The 27,054-nt window shown below is 37.4% G+C and overlaps 1 protein-coding gene across 2 annotated transcripts; it reads right to left on the bottom strand.

Moving 5' to 3' along the window:
• Positions 1-25,834, bottom strand: gopc (golgi-associated PDZ and coiled-coil motif containing). Of its 2 annotated transcripts, XM_088625824.1 has the most exons (9): positions 25,325-25,834; positions 13,091-13,255; positions 12,270-12,293; positions 8,011-8,186; positions 6,702-6,867; positions 5,946-6,041; positions 5,157-5,321; positions 3,934-4,108; positions 1-2,935 (listed from the first exon to the last, which is right to left on the bottom strand). In XM_088625824.1, exons 1-9 carry the CDS (start codon positions 25,595-25,597, stop codon positions 2,817-2,819), a joined length of 1,359 nt encoding a protein of 452 aa, XP_088481950.1. In that variant the 5' UTR covers positions 25,598-25,834; the 3' UTR covers positions 1-2,816. The 2 variants fall into 2 exon arrangements, with proteins under 2 accessions (XP_088481950.1, XP_088481951.1); XM_088625825.1 differs by lacking the exon at positions 12,270-12,293 and having other exon boundaries at positions 25,325-25,833.
• Positions 25,835-27,054: the final 1,220 nt, after the last annotated feature.

The raw sequence follows: 27,054 nt of genomic DNA, 5'->3' as shown, positions 1-27,054 counted from the left end.
TCCATCTGAGCAAGATAAATTTCCGTTTATTCAAATATTAGACATGTTACACATGTACCACTGAAGTGTAATTAAGACATATGATACATTAAAACTGGTCTTCTTGGGGTCTGGAACAAAATGCTATTTTTTCATATGGAAAAAAAAAATCCAGCCATGGATTAAAAAAAAACATTCTGCAAAAATAAGCATGCTTAAATCAGATTTTGTTCCATAAAGTAACACTGGATAAATATGAATACACAAATGCAATCATTAACTGCAATGGCAATGGCCATTACAAGCACAAAGAGAAATATGGCAAGCCTTGAATGATCAAGGTGGGTTGATTTTATAGCATTAAATGCAAAGCAAAAGGTTTTCACCACAGGAAAAAATACATGGAAAGCCATTACAAAAAGTCAGATATAGAACAGACATAAGACTAATGGACAACTGCAAAAGCCTCCCTCATTTAAATGAACACACTGTACTATTTTTCACTTTTATTCAACAAAACTAAAAGAACCCGGTATGTAGAAGGGAAAGAGACTGCAATACTGCAGAGATCAACAACAAAAAACGTTCTAAACCCACAGAAATACAGTAATCAGTAGCAAATTAAAAAAAGTTATACACACCAGATTTGAAGCAAACAGGCATAAAGTGTTTTGTGTACATCTACCGTATAATGTTACATCACATTACTTCCTCAGTGTTGGTGTAAAGACAATAAATCATCTGTTTATTGCTGCTAAGTAAAATGCCTGTGTTTGATTGTAACTTAGAAGAGTTACAGGTCGTGTGCTGCATTTTGGCTTTTAACGCTCATTATATGTTAAAGCTTTCAAAGTGAAATGCTTGTCTTCCTTCCTGCCTGTCTCCTTGGTACAGACTTTCACCTTGTGACCCTGCAACTGAAATCCAGTGTGACCAGTGCAAGCCCTGGATATTGGTCATCTTTGGTTAGAGGCCAGAAATAAACAAAAACTTCCCCAGTAGGCAGTAGGCTGCAGGAGAAACAGAATACACTGGAAGAAAAGGGCCTCAATTTCTCTTTAAAGAAAACTGAAAACACCAATGGCAAAGGAATAACATACCTGTATTAAAAATGAAAGGTGGTGGAAGCACAGTTAGGACATTTCATTACATCCACACAAAAATATAGCAGTAATGGTAAAAAAAATAGAATGCTTTAAAAAAGCCTTTCAAAGGTATAATAATGATGCAAAATTGACAGTAATAAATACATTGCACTTTTTCACATTATTATGATACAGCAATGCAAATAATTACAATGTGCTTCCTTACTCTTACATTATTTCCATCCAAGTACTGTACAAGGTATTCAACACAATACTGCACATTTCCATGTCACCTCTTTTAGCTCAGAGGACAGGTGAAGGTTTCCAAAAGAATTCCACATCAAAGTATACTGCAACAGACATGTAATACATATCCAGGTAAGACTGCTGGGGAAAAAAAACTGATGGTTCACACACCTTCCTTTTATTTACAATATATGTTCAAAATTCTTGTATGAATAGAATTAAAATGTTATGACACAAATAACTAAATTACAGACATGAGTAGCAACACTACGTATTACAAATACTTCAGAATTAAAAAAAATACCTGCCATCTTTAGCAACCTTGAAGGCATGCAAAATGTAAAACTACTGTTAGAAAATATTCAAAGCAGTCAATTTAGTAGGTGTAGTGTATGTTAAGTCCACTGTGCAATACTTTTGTCAGACTGTTGTGTGCCTTTTTCCACTTCTTTTATTCCATGGATAGTCGGTACATGACCACTGTTCTCTATTTTTCTGTTCTCCTGTCCAGCTACACCAAGTCTAAGGCACCTCAATAGGAGACTGATTACTGCCTCATTCATTTGTAACAGGATCAATAGTGGGACATGCATTTTTGTGCTAGGGAGTTTTATTTCATATATTATTTATATTTATAGTATTTATTTTAATATATAAAGCCTGGGTTTTAAATTGATGGATCAAGGTGTATAAAGAGAAAAAAAAACTTATTTTTCAAGTACATCTACAAATAATCCCTATAACAGTTAATTTACATTGAAACCCTGAAAATGCCTGATGAGCAGGGACAGATAGCTATTCTGTTTTATTACACTATGAAATGGCACGGAACTGTTTCACACCTTTATCAGATGTAAAGTTCAACATTAGAAAAGTGGATTAAAGACAAGCAAACCTGATTCACCAAGTATTTGGTCATTAAACAAATGGGCATATGAATAAATAAGACACTCACTGACCCAACACCATGTTAAAATGTAGCTGCATTGCAGAGGTCTGTTAACCAATACTTTGCAGTAACTTGCAGTGAAGGAATAGAAATTTAATTTAACCTTCAGAAGAGCTCAGTAAATCTCCTTTACAAGCCAGGAATAAAGAGTTAAATAGTAGTTTAGCCCATGACGCAGTCCCCACTAGCTCAGTAACAGCTTACAGATGCTCCAGACAATAAAAAGTAATATCACTCTAGGCCAACCCCATACCCCTCCCCTTTAACCCATCAATTAATCTCCTGCATCATTTGCGGGACCTGCATCTGAACACTCCAGTAATATGGCAACTTCTCTTTTCTCTGTGGCTTATTACTGCTCAAACAGGAATGGTAACATGCTTTTAGTATTGTTTAGAATGTATTGCAACAGTAACCAGTGCAACGCCATTCTCCTTCTTTTATTCTCATGCATCTTCCCATTGTCTCCAACGCAGTCCATTCTCTTAAAATACAAAACTCTCATTATTTAACACATATACAAAGTCTTTCATCCTCTGTCTTCTTTCGCCGGCAGCCTATGAAGAACTGTCAGCAGACTCGGCAGTCTTGGGTCCGGTTTCCTCTGACGCGGTTTCATTTGATATCCCTAGGTCTCCATTCTCCACACCTTCACTCACAGAATTCTTCTCCAGGGCTTCAAACGATAAAGGACATATTAGACAGAAATAAGGCTTGCAACTAAATTGAAAGATTACTTGCCTACCAGACATAAACATGCTTGAAAATAATCTGTTTTGCTTGTGTTTCCCCAATTTGCTTCGATCAATAAGCTACTGGCAGCCGTAAAAGCAAGATCAGCTGAACAGCTTCCTCTCATTTGTAACCATTATGTTCCGTTATGCAGATCTGACACAATGTGCTCCTTTATCTCAGAAAAACTGTTAAAATGCCAGCTTTCTGCTTTCTGACTTTCCTGATGTCAAGAGACTTTTCAAGAATCTATTGAGAGCAAAAGCAGCTTCACGAGAGTGATTCAGTTATTTGATTACACTTTGGCTGTGACATTATAAAATAAATCACAGCACATGTCTCATAATTTACAAAGATGTCATGCATGTCCTGGAAATGCCATGAGAAGCTTCTAAATTAAATCTCTGACAAATTCATCAATGCCTTCTCAGTAGACAAAATAGGATTACATTCTCTGCTTTATATAGAGATGGTCCAATGATTAATTCTTTTTTTTTTAATGGTGTTCAATAATTAACAAAATCCACATTAATACATGTAATGCTGCTGAAGATGAATGTATTGTTTTATACTGAAATGATAAGACAAGAATCATTACAATCTGAGCAGCAACGCAGCATAAAATGTAACAACAGCCTTTTGCAAACTGAGTTTATGAACTGTGAAAATGTAAATAAAAAACCTCCATGTTACTGTTCCTTTAAATCCCTTCAAATCGGTTCCCAAATGCTGAATATAAGTGAGTGCACTACAATACTGCAAGGAAAACGGATTTCTGCCAAAGGGTTATATGTAAACATTATTTCTCCTTTTCAGACTTATACTCCATTGAAATTTAATGAAAATGCGTAGTTCTTCCCCAAGCGTCTTTATTTAGCATGTCATTTCAGCCTTTTGCCTACCCCTACATGTGTTCTAACCTCTATGGCCTCTCTAGTTTACCTTGCAATGACCCAGTATCCCCAGAGCTGCTGCTGCGTTTTGCTGCGGAGGTCTCCTCCAGCTCGTCAAGGTACAACCGGTAGCGATGCCCGCTGTCGTCCTCATATTCCACGTTCTCATCGTCCGAGTCCACCTCCGGAGCCACGTAGACAACCTCGAACTCAATCTCGCCTCTCTGGAAAGACAGTTTAAACAACTGTCGATTGAAAATCTCCTTTCAGGGTTATGGTGTTCAATTGTTTAAGATGTAACTGTTTGAAAAACTGTTAGTGCCCTTCGACGTTCTCATTCATGTTTTTAATGTTTCCAATCACGGCTCCCGTCTGCTTGGCTGTTCGGTGTTAAACTGTCGAGCCCGCATTCTTGTGGGAATCGTGTCATGGCCAGCGGCACTTACAACTTAAGGTGGGGGTAAGGCAGGTCTAGAGTGTTTCCCTTTCACCCAAAACAACTCCTCGGCCACACACTTGTGCACTTGTCAATTCAACCCTGAATTGATATCTACTGTACTCTAGTTGTCTTTTTGATTTAAAACAGCTATACAGTCCGATAACAATCTACAGCTCTGTAAATAATACTATTAGAAAAGACCTTTAAATACATCAGCTGTGCTCACTATATTTTATGTCCATCTTCTCTTAATGCATGAACAAAACGTAAGTTGTATATTTTCACTACATGGGCTGCACACTGGCGCAGTGGTTCAGTTCAACGGCCCTGGGTTCAGTTCCTGGGGTGCTACCTGCATGGAGTTTGTATGTTCTTCCCCGTGTTTGTGTCGGTTTCCTCGCACAGGCCAAAAACATACTGGTAGCTAAATTGGCTTGTAGTGAAATTAGCCCTGGTGGGAATGTGTGAGTGTTTGTGTCTGTGTGTGTCCTACAGTGAAGAGGCCTCCTGTCCAGGATGTACCCTGCCTTGCGCCCATTGCTTGTCGGGATAGGCTACGGCTCCCCCGGGAAAAAGTATTGGATGAAGCGGCAGCTAGGAAATGGAAGGATGTTTGTAATAGCTAGAATCCAGGAACCATGCACCTGTATCCTGTCTTTCAATTTCCAAGACGGAACCGTGGCCACATGATACACCAAGCAGGTTCACATTAAGACGTGGGGGAAAATCTTGTTAAAATTATTACACAAAATCCATTTAAAAATGCACCTCTGTGGTTACTCAGTTTCCTAGGCATTTGTCTTTTGAGTTCTTTTACAGAAGGCTTTTCCTACCTGCTGGGACAAAATAGTAACAGCTTCTTTGTGCTTGGCGTCTCTCAGGTTGATGCCATTAACTGCCAGGATGGCGTCGCCCACATGCAGGCCTCCACACCGCTCTGCAGGCTGCGTAGGGTGGATCTCGGATATCAAGATGGGCACCCCATGTTCCTTACCTCCCTGATTATACACAAATGCAATATTGAAATAAAGAGCACAACCAGGATTTAATAAGAGTGCAAGAAAGGTTCCAAAAGAGAGGTGGCCGTTCAGTCTGTTAGATTTACAGTACTCAGCAGCTAACTGATCTGAGGATCTCACCCAGCCTTTTCTGGATTAAAAAAATCAGAGCATCAAACATTTGCTTTGTTAAAGCAGCACTTAAGCCATGGATAAAATTTAAAAAGTTTCAAAGCCAAAGTAATTACCCAAATGTTTCAGCCAGCTCACTTTTGTAGGTTTATTTATTTTATTCACGTTTCATGTAAAACGGTAAATTCCAGAGAGACTACAACATTAGTACACTAAGATTTTTCTAAAAAATACTTAGCAGGCCACGATATGTGAATAATAAGATTTATATTTTATATTATTGAACTCACATGTGCAATGTGACTTTGTGGACTTCATGTATTTATCATATCACAGATGGTACTATAAACCATAGCAGAGGTTGCTGTTTGACCTCAGAAATTTATTTAAGCAACTACTTTTGCCCCGTCGCTATTAACTGAATCATTCTGGGTCAGCACTTGGATAGGACTGACACAGCAACATTAAAACCTGATCAACCTGTGAACTCACAGTGATTGAAATGCCAAGTCCTTCATGATCTTCTTTAGACAGCAAAACCTTTCGTATGGGTCCCACACCTTGAGTCTTCTTTAATGTTTCTGTGTCCTGGTTGTGACATAAATGTTTTTTTTAATTAATTTGATACTACTTCAATTAAGCTTCAATAGTTAAAAAATATAATGACTTAAAAGTTTCAGCCATCTTGACAGTGAATGCCATTTTTATATTAACTATATCATCTACCTTAAAAGGATACCAGTTTATGCAAAAGGTATGAGCAAACACCTTATTGCTTAAGGTATTCCGGTATTAACCTATTCACTGAAGGAAAGACAATGGGAAAATAAATGTCTAATGTTCAAAGAGCAGTGTCTGTGAAACCATCATTATACATTTGACACAATTTTGACTTATGTTTTCTTAATACTACTTCTACTACTACTAAATTGTACGTGCTCAATCTTAACGGGAAAACAAGTTAATACAATGAGACAAGGAAATTGTATCAGACTAAACATTTGTGAAAAGGTTCTTAAGATCTCAGAAAAAAAGAAAGTCACAGCAAAATATACTTAAGTGTATACGTATATAACCATAATGCCTCCAAACTACATAAGGCTGTTGTGATTAGCAGAAGCGTAAGACTAAACATTGTAATAACAATTACTGGGGGCAGGAGTGAGGTAAACATGCAATTCACTGAAAGGATGTCCCCTGCCTTTAATTAAACTACAAAAGCGTAATTACCTACTGTTTGGTACTTACATGTCCAGTGGGAGAAGGCAAGGGCTTCTTTGGATCATTGCGTCCCCGACAAGCCCTGATGACAGTCTTGTGCCGGTGAAGATGGATTTCCGCCTCCAGCTGATTCCACAGTTTGTCATGAGCAGGGCCCTTCATATCTCGCCCCAGCAGCTGGATCTGCTGCACCCTGCCCAGGTGACACAAACACACAGTTACTCTGAGGCCCTAAACTGCACGTCTCACCTTGTAAACATTTTGTGCCTCATTCTTGATCACCATAGTCAAATCATACTTTCATAAACACTTCATAATATATATACTTTATGCCCTACTTACAGGGCAAATTGCTAGTTTCTCTACAGATAAAATCTAGAAGTATTGCTCCAGTTAAACTATAGTAAAATTCCTCTCTGATAAGCATTATTTATATGCCTGACTGCTCTCACTTTAAAGATAATCATCAATGCCATGTGTTAATGAGTCCCTGCTTTTACCAAACTGAGGCAATATGTCCTATTTGAAGCATGTCTGAAAGGGCTCTCTATCATATCACCCAAACTGACAGTGAAACACGAACAAAGGGGGAAACTATATGGAAGAGAATTTAATAACAAGAAAGGTGGACTTCTGTACCCAAAGAGTCGTGTGGGTATGAAACAAGCTACCCAGCCATGTTGTTGAAGCCCTTATCCTGGCTTCTTTTAAGAAACAGCTGTATGAAATCATTAGATCAATTAAGAACTAAATATGACATGGTCTAGATGGACCAAATGGATTCCTCTCACATTTAACCTTTCTTACATTCTTAAGAATTATCTGTTTAACAGCAAAAAAGAAGTCATGGGTCAAAGAAAAAAAGGTGTCTTGTAGGTCACCAGAGGGCAGCAGTGTTACAAAGTTAAAAGGAGAGTTGTTACATTAATCTTTAGTTTTAAGGCCCTTGCTCATCATTCAAAACTTCATAAAATATTACATGTAAGAAACATAATACATGAATGCTGAAATTACTATTACAAAATGGTTACTAAACTTGGTTTCAGATTTGACATGTTCAACACAATTTTCACATTTATGTTTCTCAATTTCTTTAAATTTTGTTGCCTCTGTTAGTTCTTTCAGAGAAGAAGAGAAACTAAAGCCCGGGACAGTTTCACAGTTTGAAACAGAAAATCTGTCATGATGCATAAAAAAACCTTCAGACAAACCAATAAGTCATTAAGACCTCAAGACGAAGCAGCTTAATAAAGTGATGAAATGGGAAATGAAAGAGACAATGAAAAGCAGTGAGGATCCAGGATTTTTTGATGAGCTGTAAATCCATGCCCTTTACCTTCCGGCCAGCTCTTTATCCAGGTACTTAGCAGCTAATCGTGCTCCGTAGACTTCTGCCTGCAGGACGGCGATGTGTCTCCGCAGAGCTTCATTCTCCTTCTTCTGCAGCCTCACCTCCGCCTCCAACTTCGCCTCCTTCACCTTTTCCTTCTTGTTTGCCTCCAGCTCCTTCTCCTACACAACACAAAACAAGGGACTGAAAGCTGAACACGGCTGTCAGCCCTGCAAACTCTTCTCCAGCACTGAAAACCCTACACTATAGTGGAGTACTGTGTAAGGATGTCAGAAAAACTCAAAATTAATCATTGTTCATTATGTTCTCCAGTAGGGAGTTAATTCACAAAAAGAAAACACAATATTTCATTTTGCCTAAATTCTGTATAAAATACAGTAACTGAAATATTTAGGGCACATAAACAATCCAGTGATATTTAAGTGTTGTAATATTGTAATTTTGTAACAATATTGTAATATTAATATTGTGAAAGTGTAAAGAGATGTTGAATTTCAGCAGATTTCTAGGAGTCGTCCATCTTGAGTGAAAATACTAATGACAACCGTACAGGACAGAATACTACAAGAATCCTTAATTCCAACGCCATAGTGATATAAACAAGCCCCATGAGACTTGCAATAAGGTCTTGTTTGCAAAAAAAAATGGGATGCTGTCCAAAACTAGCTATGCAATCAAAAACCGCCCTGTCTGCAGTATGTTGTTGACTGTACAGTCCAAATGACTCACAAAAGCAGAGCCACATCTCCTGCAGGCAGCTCGTGACCCACAGAGAGGACAAAAACATTTCAGCACTCTGCTGAGACCGATACAAAGAAAGCAGCAGACATCCTGGTGATCCTTCATCCAAACCATGTCTCCAGAAATCTGCATGTTATGGAAAGCTTGCCAGATAGAAACATGCTGTATTTTACTCAGCTGCCGTATTTTCTCACACAATAATTGTACCACTTCCCACACACAAGCTGCTCCACAGTCTTCTTCTCATTTCTGTTGGTTTCCTCCAGGTGAATAATCCAATGCAGTACTGGTGAGTAATACAGCAATAGAATTAAGGCTAACAATATCAGTGAAAAGACCGTGCCGGTCATGTTGAAATCAGGGGTTCTTTCCTTGACTGGTCACTCAGGCTTTGTCTTTTGGAGGGAAATCCCATTTCTGGTTTTGAGGGCTTATTTAAACTCCCGACTGCGAGGCTAGTGTCCTCTGGGTCTGGATAGTGCTGCTCACAGTTCTTTCTCCCATAAGAAAAGAAAGAGGTGCAAGAATTCAGTTTTGCTAAGGCCCACATTAACCATGCATCTCGTATAATTTATTGATATTGGTTTTGTGAAATGATCAGTTCTGTAACCTATATTCCAAACAGCGCAGCATGGACCCTCTCTTTCAGGTCCATATTGAGCACATGGCTCAATGATAATTCACAGAAACTTAATAAGACAACTAATGTTATGAGAGTCTTATTTTCCTCTGACATGACATAACGTAATAATTTACATCAATAAGAATGCACGTTGTGACATTTTGTGACTTTAAGCTTAAAGTCTTTCAATGGATTTGGGTTGCAGTACAAGATTTCTGTTTCTGTAAAATCTTCAAGAAAGGTCTCATTTAAAAAAATAAAAATCTTTTGTTTGGTTAGGGTTTCAGGTTTCAAGATAATTTGCGTATAAGAAATAAAACTTTTTAGGTTATACAAACATGGCAAGATCACCAGTGACCAGCAAAGCACAACTGTCCTTCAACATCCCCAAGGGTAATGATAGGAGGTCTGTAAACTGGAACTGACAGCTATCACAAAAGAATACCAACTGATATGTTTTTATTAAGGCATAGTAATAAAGATTAACATGTTTAGGGTTTCCTGTCTGAAAGCTTGCAGTGCTCCAAGTCCCCAAAAGAGAGGGAGAAATAATTTACTAAGGCCTCATTCTTGTTCTGTCCTATAGAAAAACGAGTAAGAAAAAATACTTCTGCGGTTCAGTTGCCTCTCTGGACATTTGCAAGGTCAATAAGATGTAATTCAGACATAATGAGCACATCATCATAAAAAAGAAAACAGAATGTCTCTGTCATGACACACATGCTAAGTGGAATACGAGCTCTCTGAATGTGTGCTTTGAACAGCACTTGACTATCCGGTTCTACATAAACCTGCATGTTGTAAGATGGCTCTCACCAGCTCAAGACAAAATCCTAACATACTATTTTCACGTTTGTGCTTTTTTATGCTTCCAGATCGCTGACGGTTTTTAATCTTTAGACGTGTAATTATCCATACATTTCAGCTTAACCTACATAGTTTAACAATGGCAGAACTCTGCAGTAAGTTAATAGGAGGTGAACGTTCTTGACCTGCTTCACTTTTCCAGCAGGTAGGATCCCCATTGTAGACGTTCTGTTTTAGCTGCAATGTGGCACTGTTACAAGCGCAATTGACTTTACACCTAACCTCACACTGCCCCCTGGTCTTGGGGTGTTAAGGACTCGGGGAATCTAGAAATGTCATCACGCCATAATTTAGCTCTAAAAGGAGAAATTCCAGAAGAAGAGAGATCAAAATTCCAAACCACTTGTATGACCAGTTATTTTCAGCATGCATGTCAGGTTTGAACATTTATGTGGAGAAGTTCTGTATCTTAGCATTCAGATCTGCAAACATGGCAGGTGTGCTATGCTATTTATGCAAAATTCTAACATTACTCATGTCAATGAGTATATCCTTGAAAAAGATAAATGAAGTAATGAAATATCTTAAAATCCCATGAGGGATTATTTAGAATGCATATCTAAAGAATTGTCACTATTGATTATAAAGTACTCATTGCTCTTGAAAATGCATATTTCAGTTGAAATCAGGTAATATTGTAAACAGGAACAGAAAACAAACAAGCCAAAGTTTTTTACACTAATTATTCATATCTTATTATTTTCAGGAATAAAACAATTGAATGAGATGGGTTGAAAGTGATGGCCTTCACAGGTTTAACCAGCGACAATCTCTGTGTACTTGCAGAACAGGCTATTTTTTCTCATGATGGGCTCAAACAGCTGTCAAAATGAATACTTGAACAATACAGTATCATGCTTATATTACTGTAACCTCACAGTATATGTACATGTATCTCTTATTCTCTATAATAGACAGATTGTATAGTATACTTTATACACTAATCATAGCAATAATCAAGTTCCTACTCAACTCGTACAGCACAGCATGTGCATAAATCTCATTTAATAATAGTCAATCATCTGATGTGCTCTGGACAAGTTTTATATTCTGTCTTTAGAAAATAATACACATAAACTATGTTTTAAAAATATTTTTACAGGAAAAAGACTTCCAAACTTCAGAAGCTCTTCAGGAAGGTAATTTAAAACTTATTACAATCTTATAAAGGTACTCAGACCTAACTCCTTCACACAACTAAAAGATATTCCAATAGTTTACGCTAGTGATTTAATAGAGATACTGGAATTCTGCTGCTGTGCCAACAAAACATACATCTGTTTCATTCCACACCAACTCAACCAACACATCTACCTATCTGAGATTCCCAATCTCTGACTTGCTAGAACAATTTACTTGGATTTCTTGTCCTGCTGAGCAATGGAACCCTTGTTGTTTTTTTAACCTTTCTTTGAGTTGCAACCTGGCACAGAAACCTAAATAGGACAGATCACCTTGACCAGAAATTCCAACAAGAGCTCATCTTATAAGGTCACATTTGGGAAGTTGTGAGGACAAGTTCTACTGTAAGTGGCAGGTTTAATTTAACCAATAGACACAGATTTGCTGTAAAAGCCTCCAAGTCACACCTCCCATAGTCCACACTGATCAAGTCCCTCTGAAATTGTATGAGCACTGTTTTTACCAGGTTTATGCTAGAAAAAAAATCCATGATGTGAGGGACTGATTAACTTATACATTACTCTAAGATAATAGATGTGGATGAGACCCACAGGAAGTGTCACATTAAATGCTGGTATTTGTGGACTCTGGATATTTGGCAGATATTTTTGAAGCTGCATTCGTCATGCATTCAATCAATTGCTTACCGTCACACTGGAAAGGTTAAAGTACCACCAGCAAATCCAATCTAATGCCATTAATTTTTTTACTCTAGATTGAATCTAAGACAATGAAAAAGTAAAAGAAGCACCATTTCAGTTAGGACTATGCAGTGACTGGAATGACCCAGCTATGATTACAGAAACAAAAATAGCTGTCACACTTCACTTACCATGTCCTCCACTGAAGGGACAGACTTAAGGCAGAAAAGAAAAAGAGTTTTAAAGTTAGAAAGCAGACAAAGTAATGCAAGCCCAGAAAGCAAAATTAAAAGGTTTCATTTTTTAAATTATTTTTGTACCGATGTCTACAGGTTAACCAAACTATAATTATCAGAGTCCGATTCTCAAGAAAGTCTTTGTAAAGATAAACCTTCAACACTCAAAATGAGTAAGTGAACAATATCATACACAATGCTTATATTACTGTAATTTTATATGTACATATATCTTTAGATATTAGATTGTACAATATACTTTAGACACTAGTGGTAATAATCAAGCCTCAATCAACTATTACAGCAAAGGACCTTCATAAATTATTTTAATAATGGCCAATCATCTTCAGATTTAATTGCATGTAAGCAATTTTTTCCACTAGTGCCTGTATCAGATTCCTAAAGTATATCTCTGACAGAGAGCGAAATCCTGTGCAACTACACTTTGTTCTGCTTTGCAGTTTTCAATTTAAACAGATTTTGTCATCTTTCTTGCAGCTTGAGAGTCACTGTAATAATAAACATTTCATTTCTAAACTATTTTTAGTCACAATGGCTTTGAGTGGAAAATGTAAAAGAAGGTGATCAGGTTAAGACATGTTAGAAGGCATAAGTATGTTGGAGTATTATTAATTTATGTAACATGCATTAGTGAAATTATAACACAGCAGCATTTATACATAGACGGGTGTATAAAATGTTCAGCTTCATCCAAAAGTAGTATGTTTTGTAACCACTGACATCAGGAGCGAATAAAGAGCCATGCTCATACCCACCAGTTTGGCTTTGATGGAGCCTGAATCCACATTCTGTCCTGTCTTGGAATGTAGTTGGAGCTGGATAGCGTGCAGCTGCAGCAGTTGGTCATGGACTTCCTTTTCAATCACTGCCTTCTCGGCTTGCACGTCAGTCAGTTCTGATTTCAGATCCACCAGCTGCGCCTGAGACACACATGAAAGTGGAATGGCAATTCAGAAAAGACCAAGGACCACACACTGATGGCCGCACTGCGTGAATGAACATTTTCCAATTCATGCCATTTTGGAAGCATGTCTGTGTGCAACATACAGCGCACCAAGCAAAGAGCCATACAGCAATACAACACAGTCAGATAGAGAGTCCAAATAGCATGGATATCAGGTTTATTCCAAAAGAATTAGCAAAGGTGCTGAGTACTGAACAGTCTGCAAACGTCATTGGAATAAAATGACCAGCATGCTCAAGAAGCTCTGTGAAGTTGCCCCCTCTATTTAAAAGCACAAACAATGAAACCCACTGCATTAATTTCTGTTCTGTTTGTGCCACTGTAAGTAGTGCAATGTCACTCAGCCTCCACTACAACAGCAGAGGAGAACTGAACCAGTCATTTGTGTTATGTTTGTGCCAGTTTGTGCTATTAAAAGTAGCCTTAAGGCTGCTTTCTTTCCCAAGATACACAGTAGCGTTCTCTTTTTTGGAGGGTGTGCCATCACTTAATCCCTCTACAATGGAGCAGGAGGACCAAACCAGTCTTATTTGGTTTTGGTACATTTCTGCTGCTTTAGTTTCTAACGAACAATGCTTTCTTTTTTCCGAGTGTGATGTCAATCAATCCACCCAGCCACTACCAAAAGATAAGAGCACTAGGAAACACCTCTGCACAGGAAGCCTAAAGTGAACTGTCCTGGACTGTGCAGGGGATCATATGCTAGGTGAAGGGCATATTCTATCATCTTTAGAAGCCCATGGTATAGTACAACCATGCTTTGTCAAGTAATGTGTAGCCAGTTTTTGGACACATTTTGGTAGTGACTTCAGTGCCATTTCACAGAAAATGCAGAAGCTAATGTTTTGTTATCTACAAGAGTCTCAGTCACTCACTCCATAACTGAGCCACAGCGTAATAAGAGGCATCAAACAAAATATTGGTTTCTGAAAAAAAAATGTTATATACACTAAAAATATAACAGTAGAAAACCAGTTCTACTGGTGCGATTCTGCAAAGCTTAAGGAGGGAAGGATTACTCTAGTGTGTGCAGGACTGATTTCTTTATTAAATCAATCGTAGCCATATATCATTTCCAACCAATGGAATGCAGACGGCACTGTAACAGGCTTTGCCATCCTACTCAGTTTTCAGTTTAACATTAATGATTTTAAATTGTGAAACACACTATAGTATTTAATCATTTGAAGTGAGCCTTGCCAAAAACACAGAACTTGAACATTTAAATAATGTATTTAGAAAATACATTTCTGTTCTAAAGGCATTTCTGCTGATAACTTTAAGTTTTACTGTATAGTTTAGAATAATATCGAAGTGTCTTCGTAACTGGGTTTTAAAGTATTCTTCAATACGATTTTTAAGAAAATAATTACACCCACAGAAACTGGTCATTACACTTGGTGTTTTGATGGCTGTGTTAGTCTGTTATGACAGTTATTTGTTGAAAAGGGTACATTTGAAATGGTAAACTCGAATTTGCACCTATGCAAATAGGTTTTAGTGATATAAAATTCTCCTGAGAAGTCAGATCTGGAACCCCAAGAGAACCCTAAGCTCTGCTGTGTTAAGTCATCCTTTAGACTCTCTGCACTAATATTTCTTAATCACTGCTTGCAAAACCTCACACTGACTCCCTCGATGGATTTTTCCCCCAAAAAATTAAAGAATCCACTACATATTGAATTAACCATTTATTGCCTGACAGATACCTGCAATAATTCTGGTCCTAGTGTGCTGAAAATCCAGTACACTGAGGTAAGGAGTGCTGTGGTACCTCATTTACCTGCAATTTACTTGAAAAAGCAAAGGAGAACCCATAAGTGCTGGTTTGTATAGAGACATTATACTGTACAGGATGTATATTTTTTCTGTCTTATTTTACTCTATACCTTCCCAAGCTGCAGAACTGGTGACAATACTGAATTCCTGAACCAGAGGTGTAAAAGGTTTAGGTCTTAGATGGTTAAGAAGGGTTCGATTTTATATCCCGCTTCTACCTATGTATTGTTATTATTATTATTATTATTATTATTATTATTATTAAATATTATTCTCCTATTTGACCTTTTACCCGGTTAATACAAGTGACAGCGTCTTTGTTTGCCACACAAATCTTCAAGCATTTTATTTCATTCTCACAATGATGCACCGTTTTGTTAACTGAACTGATAAGTTCTTTGATTGGAACCCTGCAAATGTTTTTCCTCCTGGAAAGTTGAAGATCCTAAGTTATGAATGCACCACAATATGCATTCATACATTGCCAATTAAAGGGCAACTGCTATACATGTATATGTAGGAAATGAAAAAAGATCAAATTAACCCTGTTATTGGGTCAGTCATGTGGTTCAATTATGTAGCCGAGAGCTTAGCTGGATAAAAAACCTGCCAGGATCAGGGTCCCCAGGAACAGGGTTAAAACCTTAACAAACCTAGAGAAATTCTTCATTTTATTTTAGCCCTTGGTCTGCACGGTGTATAAAACTGCATCATGGCTCCTGTGATTCTCATTTACATCCTTGTAATATTTACTGCTCTTTTCTGGCTAAAATCAAGTCAAATAATGTTTTTTAAAATATTATTTTGCCATAAATGTTATATTTCTCTGTATGGTTCTTTCAAGTTCTTGACTTGCTTCAAAGACAATAAACATTTTCCAATATTAAGGATGCTGTACAACTGTTATATAAGGCTGGGTGTATTTTTCTTATTCTTATTGCAGTCTTTAACGAATCTTCACATTAAAATAAGCTCGTTTCCTTGCTTTGAAGAACTGACATCTTTCTGAGCTCAGGAAGGTATCCAGATACAAAGGAAAAACATCATGGTAACCAAGGGCAAAGCACTTTCATGGTTTAAAATTGAACAGATTCCTGGACTGCAGCAGGAGCCACATTTTCTGAAGCAATGCCTGTAACAGCATGGCATGTGCTGAGTCACAAAGCCACATACCTGGAACAATTCCCCCTCCCCAGCAAACAAACACCGCTCTGAGCAGGACTAACAGCTGAATAGGTACTTACGGCAGTTGTGATTTTCATCAATATTAATTTTGAACTGGAAAGACTGTGAATCCCTATAAATTAATCCTCAAAATCAGCCGACCCCTATCAATCATTATGCAGAAAGCCAAATCATAAAGTTTACAGTGCCCCTTCAGTGCACCTGTTGGCCTTTCTTTGAGTAACTGAGTAATGATTAATGGGTAATGCAAAAGGAAATTAAATGACAGCTACTTTGTATTGTGTATGGTACATGCACTGTTCAACCGTGTATAGGTTGACTTCATTGTTGAAATGCTGTGATGAAGGTCAGAAGATGAAAATGTTAGCTATTTTAGTAATAAAGTGAGATTTGATTGAATCACAAAGTATAGATTTGGCTGTTACCAGCTTGCATTAGATCACAAATGCCTCTACTTATCTGAATTATCATGAGGAAAATTCATTTTTAAACAAGACATTGACCTAATGTACTAAAAAGCCTGTGCTTTATTTAAGAACCACATGAAGTATGCTTAACTTGAGGTTAACACATAAAAAAATCATTAGTATACTCAGTTGTTATAAAAACATAATAAGAGGCAATGAAAAGAACAATCAAACAGCTGTGATGTAATTATGAGACTTATTCTGAGCTACCCTGCAAAAGCTAAAGGGATACTAAAAATTATAGAAAATGGACATGAACCCAAACCATTGAATCATATAGTGTCTGTTTACAGTGGTTCCTGCTTTAAAGTATGCATCTTTTCACTGGAAAACAAGAGTGGTTCTCAAATTGCCCTTTTTAGCATGTCGGCTTTACAATCACAAACTGTTTTGTGTGCAAAAATAGATTGTAAACTAATAAGAAAATAATGAAAAGCTATGGTATCTTCTTTTATCTTGTTTCCTCTGTAGTGCCCTATTTATTGATCTTTTTTTTTTAATTCCTCTACTGATAAAACTTCATATTTTGTAGAATGAGAGCCCAGTAAAACCGCAAGCCATTACTAGGTGTTGTCTCATTGCCAAACAGAAGCAAGTTAACAGTGAAAAGAGCAGTAGCTCAACACTATTTCCTCTAAACAGGTGTGTCAGCTGAGAGGGCTGAACATGCATAAGGAGAAAAGCAGGAGTCAATGTAAGACCTTTAGTGCACCTATTGTACAAAACCGGTAGGACAGAGATCTTCTGTACATGGTTTAATTTAGAAAAAGTGTGAATATCTGTTCACTACATCTGGTATGACTGCTGTGTAATCATAGCTAATGTCAGGGATATTAACAAGTTTCAACACAAAGAAACACACATGAGTAGTTTTGTACTCTGCTAGAAATTGCATTAATAGACAATAGAAACAAGGCTGATCATAAATAATATCTATGGAAAGAAAGAGTCATGAGTACAACATGATTTCTAAAGCAAAAGGCATCAGACATGGAACATGACATTGAACAATGGTAGATTCTTCTAACAAGTGAAAATTCAACCACTGTAGCTTGCCTGTAAATAGAAGTACAGTAATAATCCAAACATTTTATTGCATTACTCAAATTTTCAACATGACTTTTCAGCTTGTTCCATACACCTATAATCCATTGTGTAATGACATAACTCCTGTTGTCTAACCTCCCACATGTACTGCATATGAACTTTATTTCCAATGATCCCTTGAAGTCCTTGACTCTCAGTGTAGAGTTTTAAACTCCTCAGGTTCAGCAAATCATATCATGGCTTGCTTTGTCCCAGCCTGAAAAGGCCCAATTCTGTCAGTACATAATACGAGACACCTTTCCAGTTCCATTCTACTACATTCCATTCTCTGGATTCTTGCCAATAAGGCAGTCTACTTTTTTCAACATGGCAACTAGACACTAGTTAGGATAAAACATCCTAACTAAGGTCCCGTTAGTGTTTTATCTGTTTTTATCATTGCCTCTCTTGTATTGTATTGGTATTGCCTCACTTGAGAGGTTTTGCTAAAACTAATGATGCCTACAGTAATGCACAATAACAAGCTCATTTAACCTCTAGCCAATAAAATGACTATCTAAGAAGAAAATTATTGGGCTAATTATTTAAAACAATAGGTTTGTGACAGTACCAGATAGATGCCCTAGCTTCCCCCTGGGGCTGACTGAAACTGGGCTGTCTAAGGCATCAGTGGAACACTGCACTGCACAGTAAGGTTCATGTAAGGTTAAGCTAGAAAGAACATGAGGAATCAGCTGCACTGTTGCATGTATGTTGACTCTTTTAATAAAAGCTATAGAAATGGGAAGAAATTGGCACCAGGTACACTCACCACTGTAATCAAAGATCAAAACAACGGAACCCCAAACAAAGAACCTGTTTTCATTTTTATGATTTCCATCTCTTCAAAATGTGTTCCTTATCAGTCTGGCCTAATACAAGTTTTAAGACAGCAAAATCTAATGCTACAAAGACCCTAAAAATTACAGATTCAAGAGAGGAGGAATTTTGGTTTATCATTTCTTTTACAAGGTACACATTTTATATGTGTATTTCTGTTTCAGGCTTTTTACAAATTTCAAGTCATGGTGCTTGTTATTGTCAATGATATGATAAGTGACATGAATAGCGTGAGTGAAAGGTCCATAAAACACATCATAAAGATTCACAGATGAGGAAGCAAAGGTGTGGTGTGGTCTTTAATCTTATCCCTTACTGTATCACCACACCAGAATTGTACTTTTCTGATCAGTAGCTATTCCTAATGTGGTCAATGGCTTGTAGCCCAACTTCACTAATAATGGAAGATTCTAAAACTAGTTAATAGTTAATGAAAATGACTTTTTACCAAAAAAAAGGCTTATTATTGAATTTTAAGGTGTAAAGGTGTAAAGACAAACCCACACCAAAACAATTAATAAACAATTTTAGTTTTCAGAAAGAAAACAAAACTAAACATAAAAACACATTGTTTCATCTTTTGATAAAAGTTGTAGTTGGTAGTTGGAGAAGTTTCATGAAACCACTCCAGATTAGTATTTTATTATTTTTGGTGAAATCAGATGGAGAGTTCTAATAAGTATCGGAATATTCCCATTAAATTAAAATAGTTTCAATTCAGGTATAAGCATTAAAACACATTATCAACTTCTAACGGAAAATCTGATGAGAGCAAGATGCTCTTGTGTAGCAAATTCTTCTGGGAAATGGCTGCATCCGTATCAGTTCTGCTGTGTATCGTCACGCCAATCCCCTCTCTCTTCACTTTGGGCAGTGGATTACCCCACTGAAAGGATGCAGTCCCGGAGCTGGATTTTAATTTAAATATGTTTTTTTTAAGAAATATAAAGATGATACAGACCACCGCACTCACTAAAGGACACAGCATAACCCATGTAAACATGCTTTCCTGCCCCTTCCCTTTCTGTTTCCATGGTGATGTCAGTTTAGACAAGTAACTGTATTTCTATTTGTCATCAGTGGAGACCGGAGAGGAAAAATAAAAGACTATGGAATACAAAATACAATACAGGAATCTGAGAAATTAGCACACGGAGGCCCGTTCACATACACAAGGAGAACAAACATAATAGCAATGCTAGGTACGTATCCGACTGTCTTTGCTTTTCTAAGAAATTGAATTAAAAAAAGTGAACAGCACTGTGACATTAAGCCACAGTTGCAACATTTATTGTATCACACAAACTACAACATTAGAACATAACAGCTGGAAATGAACGTTGAGACACAGGCATCGTGCCGTACAGACCGTGGGACACGATACGTCACATGAACCAGATTCAAACACGAGACTGTGGTTCTCAAGCCAACACTACCCTTCACTCCACCATCAACAAACGACACGTCACTACTTTACTGAAAATGTTCTTTGCCTAATAATTTTTATAAATCCACCCCGCAGGCTAGATGAATTAAGTGACGGGCCACAGGTTCTCCACCTTAACTCTAGACCAGATTTTCCCCTGGCCTTTTTCGGTCATAGCCTCCGATGAATTCTGTGAATTGGCTTCATCACTCTGCTCTCCTCCCCACTGACAGCTGATGTGTGGCGAGTGTACTGGTGCACTATGGCTGCAGTCGCATCATCCAGGTAGAGCTGCACATTGGTGGTGGTGGAGGGCAGTCCCCATTATCTGTAAAGTGCTTTAAATGGAGTGTCTAGAAAATCGCTATATCGAGTACAAGGAATTATTATTAGTGTACCCAGTTGCAGTCTAATAGTGCACAGTAGATCTGTTGACCTAATTCCATTTTTGATATTTTACTATTTCTAATAGTTGTAGACTGATTTTATATTTAATTTGTTGGTCCTCTCTGTGCAGGAGTATTTCAAAATGGGTCCTTGAGTCAGAAAGGGTTGAAAAGTTCTGCTACAATATATGAAAAAAATGTATGATTAGGCTTTTCTACTGAAAACTTCTTGTTTCAGTTCTCATTTTTAGTGAAACCTAATAACCCTAAACAGTGATAAATACTGCTTATTTTCGTAGTTTCTGATTGGTCATTTTGAAATGAACACATTAGTGGGCAAAATCACTGCTCTTTGAGTATTTTCATACAGGAATGACCTGCAATGGTTAAGTGAAAGTATGTTATTCTACTATCGGATTCCCTCAGTCTTCTCTGTTCAAGACTAAAAAGGTTAACTTAGGTTAACTTAGTCAGTCAGTTTAGGAGATTCCAGTGAGCCCAGGAATGTGGGCTGTCTAGTCACTGACTGTTTCCAGATCAGCAATATCGTTTTTGTACTGTGGAAACCAAAATCATACTCAATACTCTTAGGATATTTTAGTCTGCTTTCCTAAAGTTGTAAACCTTTGCTTTGTATTCTACATTTAATGATTCTAAGGATACTGCCATGTATACAACATTATGATTAAAGCTCCCTAGTGGTTCCTCGATCTGTTTACCTCACTCTGTCTTGATTTTTCAATAACACCACATCAATACAGGCATTCTCAATCATAAGTATTGTGACAAACAGAGGAAGGAAGCAATCTCCTATTCCTACCATTTCATTTTAAGTCACTGCTATTCCTGACAGTATATCTCAGTTTATTTTAGGAAAATTAAAATCCCCCATAGGTTAACATTAAAGAAAAAAACTCTAATATTGTAAATTATGAAATCAATGCTTCCATAAGAAACACTTTTTGATGTTACATACGCATTCTGTGATCATCAATTGGAAAACCTGCATCATGTGTTCATTTAAACATGCAGCATAATAAATCTGGCAACGCGTTATGACATACAACATGGGCAAACTTAAGAATATGGAGAAATAACAAAGCACTAGTGATTAAACTGCATACCTTTAGTCTCACAGAAGCTACTTTTGCTCTTAACTGACGGAGGTGGAATGTGACCACAAATGAACTAAACAAGAAATTCTGACTTTTAAAATACAAGCTGACTTCTTTGTTTACCCTCATTATAGCCCTCTTGCTGCTGTGAATTCTGGCACTGCCGGTCAGACCAACCACAGCAATACTGTGACGTCAACAGCACAGAAAAGCAGCAGCTGTCATATCAGCATGAACCATTATGTCATTATGTCTATAAGCAAGGAGAGTGTTTGACACACCCACCCTCATACAGTACTGTACAAATACCTTTCGAAGCCTTTCAACAACAACAAAAAAAAACAATCCAATAATAAACTTGCATCTGGAACAATACTAAACACATTGTCTTTGGACAATGGATGTCCAAAGAATTGCATTTGTGAAAACGAAAAGTCGATACAGTGCTACAGGGTACATGCTGTACCGTCTGGGACTGCAAAAGATACAAGCAAACTGAATCTAGGATACAACTAGTTCCACTTCTTTTTCTAAAAAAGCAAAAGATTTCTGGAACTTAAGTGATACTGATAATCAAGAATGTCCAGATAAAAGGTTAGTCTGAACTGATGTAGACTGTCAGCACTGCAGTCATACTCAGCAATAGTAAGGACGAGCACAGTTAAGGGATTAAGAGCAACACTTTAGACTTTAATACTTCTATCTGTAATTGCAGGCTCCAAAAACTACATAGGGGATTCAACACATAATAAATAGCATTATAGTCTGGGTTGAAACATGTCAGTCACAATATTTTATAGGGAACAAGTAATAGGTTTATTCCATGCGGAAAAGAGAAGAAAGAAAACACAACGTTTCGGCTGTGGAGCCTTCCTCGGGTGTCCACCTGAACTACAATATTTTATTCCTTAATTTCTTTCATGGTAAAATTCAATTTAGGCTTTAAATTCTATAAAAAATATATTTTTACTCAGATGAAGTAATGGGCTTGGCTAAGATTACATCACCTTTGAGAAGATATGAAGGTAACGATGCAGTAACACCTCTGAGTACATGTTGCTTTTTTTAACCTGCCTTTCTTGCGGCTACCAACTGTAGTACAGCAGTGATTGAGTGCCAGGAGAACCTACCTGGCCACAAGACCAGTCTGGGTACAGACAGAGTGTACTGAGTCACCATCAACAGGTAAATAATGCAGTTTCAGAGATGTGGTTGACTTAAAATTATTCTTGGTCACGGTATACTTAGCTGCTTGCATTCTGGCTGTCTTTGGAGACTAAGGTGCTGTTATTAGAAACCAATAGTTAGCACTCTCACTGATCTGTCTGCATAGATGGCCTCATTTCTGACCTTTCAGAAAACTACTATGTTCAGTGAGTTTGAGGAATGCCGGGACTGTATAATGTAGCTTTGAACTCCATAACCTACAGGTGCTGCTTACAACACAACCTTTTCAGTATGAGATGTGTCTAAAATATCATGCAGAGGAACAGTGCTCCTGGAAAGGCTCTGGACAGACTAAGTGGCAGTAAGCATTTCTGTCTGCTTGTGAATTTTTTGGGTTTCTCTAGGAATCAGCTAAAATGTTTTGCTAAGTAGTCATATACACTGCCCAGTAGTGTGACATGTCTTTTAACCAGAGCTTATTTTTTTCCTCGGCTGCGGCAGTCATTTACAGAAAAATCTGATATGAAAAAATACTGCTTCTGATAAAGACGAAGTGCCCTGCAAAAGCATATTTTCCCTTACAGTTATGTCTCATTTTGTTGAATTACAAATGATGCAGACACATTTTTTAAAGTGAGTATTTTCAATCAAAACTTGAGTGCTTAAACTAGATACTTTTATCGGTACAAAATGTTAAATGACAGAAAACCTGCAAAGAAGAATCAAAAACTAGCATAGACGTATTTGATGGAACCACCCTTAGCACTGTTTCCATCTCTTAGTAGGGAGGAACCACTTTGCAAGGCACTGTATGTGATGATCTTCATTATTTCTACTTAAAAGATTTTTAAGAAGGTAAAATCCCCAGTCGCTCTACAGTTCATTAAAATATATTCTCAACTGAAATTGTAACTTCATATAACTCCATTTTAAGGTTTTATTTTTAGGAAATTCAGTTGATGAAGCATGCCAAACATGGGTAGTGACTATTTCTTCTCTTTAACTTTTCCGTACAAAACAACCTTACTGTCAACAGTGAAGTTATTGCCTCTCCTACTACAGCATATTATTGATGCCTTATTAAACCCCCCAAAACAATTCAGTATCACGTTTATGCATCTGTAAAGGCACAAATAATAAAACATTTTTACATTATGTACCTTACAAATTATACCTTCTTAAACTTTAGTTTCATTCTAACTGTGCATATATATTCCTTCACACACACCACAAAACATTGACTTCTGTAATGTATATAATGTAGCCAGTTTACTCAAAGATCAGGCCTTACAAACCATTCACATTCTAGCCTGGGTACTATCCATTCTTTTAAGTATAAAATGAGACACACCAGTTAATCCAATGGTAGAAGAGCTTGCTTTTATAAAATCATTTGGTGATGGATTAGAAAACCACTAGCACAGCACACAGTACAGTTAAAATAGAAGACAAGTGTTACATGACAGATAATTGAATTGCCACTCACTCAAAAGGGAATTAACAAGTGTGAAGAAGATCCTGTATTTTACATTTAACATAAATGTTACTTTTTTCCAGAAACAAGAAAATGCTTGATAGGGCACAAATTATTTAAAATCTTTAACTCCATATTTTTGAGTTTTAAGCATTACAATTACGATACCTTAAATAAGATTTATGAAGAAATTGATTTCTACTAGTTTGCTCTAAAGCTTCTTTGTCATCTACAAAAGAGTTGTCTTGTGCCTTTTGTTGCACACTAGCAGAACTGGACGATTTCTTCTCAGATACCACCAGCCTGTAAACCTTACCATATAACTGAAGTACAGCACAGTACAATTACAACTCATGTTTACTGAGTTTTACTCCACAAGACTGGGGTAACCCCTAAACTCAAAATCCAACAAAACACATCAAGGAAGTGGATATTATACGTCTATTTCACAATTTCAAATGTGGTCCTTCACGTGACCTTATAAAGTTAAAAGCCAATGTGTTATACAAATATGATAACAAATCAGAAGAAAAAAAACATACTAAAACATGTTATGAGGTTTTGCCAAACGCCAGGTAAAAATGTTATTAACTCTATTCTAGTCTTAGCCTACAGTAAGTACTTGAGATAAAGAGAAAGCAAAGACTAGTTTGGTTTAAAATAAATGTTTTAAAGTATTTGAGGTTAAAATACATCTGATTATCCCTCTTGCATAATTCTAACATCAGTAACTAAAGCTTCTGGTGACACCTCAAAGAAACGCTAAAGATACCAAAACACACAATGAACATAAGTTCATTCCTCTGAACAGCTAGGTATAAATTCCATGTTCAGTAAGACAAATTTGTGCTAAATCTTTAGCTAATGGTTTAAATTATCTTCTCTTCTGTCTGTGTTTTCAGAGCGATGTTTTTAGGCAAACACAACTGACATACAAGTACAGAAACGAACTTTAAAATAAAGCATACTTCTTGGGTTTCACGGCACTGCGAATGTGACTTAACTTGCAAAGCTACGCCATGTTCCCTAATCAATAAATCGCCGTACAGGTCTCGTCTGACGTCGGGCACTTTTAACATGCTCTGTGTCCGAGTGCTTACCTCCAGTTTGTGGTTCAACTGGAAGATGGTCTGAGCCTTGTGGCACAGCTGAGCGAAGCAGGAACTCAGAGTGGTCATTTTCTGACGGCCCTCATAGGTGATGTCAGCCTGATCGGGGTCGATCTCTCCGAGGAGCAGATCCACATCCACAAAAGCCTTGTCAAATTCCTTCTCCAGGACCTCCAACCATCGGAACATTGACATTCCCGAACCGGGACCACTGAGAGCCGAGCCCTGAGGGGCTGGTGAGACACCGCCGGCCGTCGCAGACATCACAGATACTGCAAGCGACGAATTACTACTTGTCAATTCTAGGCAGCACCTTTTCGATAATAAATTAATCACTTTTCTAGTTTATTTTTGTATCTATTTATTACAAATAAAATATTAATATCCTACACCACGCTCTGTCGACTGAGCCAACCCTGTTTTCTACCGTACCGTCCGGCTTCTGCGGACCAGGAAATCCGAAGTGCGGATTGGTTGCGAGTCTGTGATTGACTATCATTGCCTGCCACACAGCTGGACCTGCGTCAAGAAAAAGCAAGAGAGTAAAGAGATAATCGATTTAGAGCCTCAAAACAGGATACGCAGACCTGAGGGAGTTTTACTTACAGATCTAACAACCGTGATTTACCCAGTCTCAAAACATATTGCCTCCATTTAATTTTACCTGGAGCTGTGCTGTGTTTGAAAAAAGCACGCTGAAAATCACGTTTTGGGAATCTGTCTAAACTCATTTCTTCACGTGTGATCAGCTGTTTTATCATGGAATTATACCCAAAATGTTTACTTCATGTCATATAAACAAAACCATTACACAATAAAATAATTATTTCTCCGATGGCTAATATTCTTCTTAAAAACGAAAAAGAAAACGATACTAATTAAATCATCTCACTCCCGATCTTACAGAAGTGGTCAAAACGTATATCTGCAAAAGTGTGATTAAAAGTTATGCGAGAATGCCTTGATATATCGGTGATTTTTTATTTTTTATATTTGATTCATTTATTATTTTTTTATTAATTGAATTAATTTGATTATTTTTATATCAACTGACTACTATTCAATAGCTTTTAATAGGTAAGCAATTATAAGCACATTTTATGGCCATCTGCTGGCTGTTTGAAGAACCGGTAACTCAAGCAAGCTCATTAAGACCTGCATACCGACGGGAAAAAATGCAGTGCAATACTAAATTATCAAAAAGCCGCTTACAGAAATCCTTTAAATAGATCACGGCAACCCGGAGACTATCCCGGACGTAGAGTGCATGGCAGCGCTACATCCTCTACGAAGTGTCCATCCGTCAGAGCACACACACGGGGACAATTTCCTGACACCAGAAGACCTAGTAAGCATGTTCCTGAAGGCGTGAGGAAACTGGAGCACCTGGAAAGAGGCATACAGAAAGGCACCGCAGCCCGGAATCAAACTCGGGACACGCAAGTCGTGAGCCTAACCTCCACGCCGTGTGCCATGTGTAATGTATAATGAGAACTAATCTCACTAAGATAAAGATTAATCCATTGTTTTAAATAAAAGTGTCACCCTATAAACCGAGTGATCCTGAAATACGAGTCCCCTACATCGTTTACCAAATATTTCTTCAGCATAAAAAAGGTGTCGTGCTGAATAGGTTTTGTTATTTTGTGAAACTGCCGATTTGACTTTGGATTTTGAATCTTTGGGGCATAACAATTTTAAAACCACTGCATGCATCTAAC

Source organism: Lepisosteus platostomus, chromosome 3 (assembly GCF_059453375.1).
Source record: "Lepisosteus platostomus isolate fLepPlt1 chromosome 3, fLepPlt1.hap1, whole genome shotgun sequence".
NCBI lineage: Eukaryota > Metazoa > Chordata > Actinopteri > Semionotiformes > Lepisosteidae > Lepisosteus > Lepisosteus platostomus.
This window is presented reverse-complemented; position numbering and strand designations above follow the sequence as displayed.

Coding starts and splice junctions, on each gene's coding strand:
- gopc (XM_088625824.1), bottom strand. CDS start 25,597: ATGTCTGCGACGGCCGGCGGTGTCTCACCAGCCCCTCAGGGCTCGGCT. Junction 6,868..8,010: donor GATAAAGAGCTGGCCGGAAG/GTAAAGGGCATG, acceptor TCACCTGGGCAG/GGTGCAGCAGATCCAGCTGC. Junction 4,109..5,156: donor TTACTATTTTGTCCCAGCAG/GTAGGAAAAGCC, acceptor CTGTCTTTCCAG/AGAGGCGAGATTGAGTTCGA.